At 55.8% G+C, this 932-nt stretch overlaps 1 protein-coding gene across 1 annotated transcript in view; it reads left to right on the top strand.

Moving 5' to 3' along the window:
* Positions 1–588, top strand: part of EMH_0090540 (uncharacterized protein) — a gene marked incomplete at both ends in the record, with an annotated part of 1,116 nt that extends 528 nt beyond the window's left edge. The window contains one exon of the mRNA XM_013501590.1: positions 3–588. Coding sequence (XP_013357044.1) covers positions 3–588 — 586 coding nt within the window. The remainder of the gene's footprint in view (positions 1–2) is intronic.
* Positions 589–932: the final 344 nt, after the last annotated feature.

Raw genomic sequence — 932 nt, 5'->3', positions numbered from 1 at the left:
CTGGGGGTGAGCCTGGAGGTGTACAGACACCGCAGAGGGGAGCAGCAGCAGCAGCAGCAAGTCCCTTCAGCAGCAGCAGCAGCAGCAGCAGCAAACGGTTCTCCTTGCCACAGCCAATGGCGCCAACAGTTCAGCAAGCGATGTACTGGGGATTTGCTGGGGGTGAGCCTGGAGGTGTACAGACACCGCAGAGGGGAGCAGCAGCAGCAGCAACAAGTCCCTTCAGTATCACCAGCAGCAGCAGCAGCAGCAGCAGCAGCAGCAGCAGCAAACGGTTCTCCTTGCCACAGCCAATGGCGCCAACAGTTCAGCAAGCGATGTACTGGGGATTTGCTGGGGGTGAGCCTGGAGGTGTACAGACACCGCAGAGGGGAGCAGCAGCAGCAGCAGCAAGTCCCTTCAGTATCACCAGCAGCAGCAGCAGCAGCAGCAGCAGCAGCAAACTGTTCTCCTTGCCACTGCAAATGGCTCCAACAGCTCAGCAACCGAGATACTGGGGATTTGCTGAGGGCGAGCCAGAAGGTGTACATACACCGCAGAGGGGAGCAGCAGCAGCAGCAGCAGCGAACCCCTTCAGCTGGGGTATAAGCACCGGCTTGCCTTTAATCAAAGAAGTATTGAATCGAGGAGAAGACGAGAAGAAAAAGAAATAAATATTTTTTATCTCATCACCAGAAAAGCTGCAGCAGCAGAAACCACACGTAAGGAGTCAGCCACAACTGCTGCAGCAACCAACAAGCAGCAAGCAGCAACAGCAGCAGCAGCAGCAGCAGCAGCAGGAAACAACACACAAACAGCAAGCAGCAGCAGCCGCTCTGTCTCATGAATGAAAGGACTTTGTTCAACTTTCTTAGGGCGGGCACTGGGGTGTATCGTCATCTCTGAGTTGCATACAGCAGCAGCAGCAGCAGCAGCAGCAGCTGCTGCTGCTG

The sequence above is a fragment of the Eimeria mitis genome, genomic scaffold, assembly GCF_000499745.2.
Source record: "Eimeria mitis Houghton genomic scaffold, Emh_scaff7164, whole genome shotgun sequence".
In the NCBI taxonomy this organism is placed as follows: Eukaryota; Apicomplexa; class Conoidasida; order Eucoccidiorida; family Eimeriidae; genus Eimeria; species Eimeria mitis.
The sequence above is the reverse complement of the archived record's forward strand: the minus strand, read 5'-3'. Positions and strand labels throughout refer to the sequence as shown.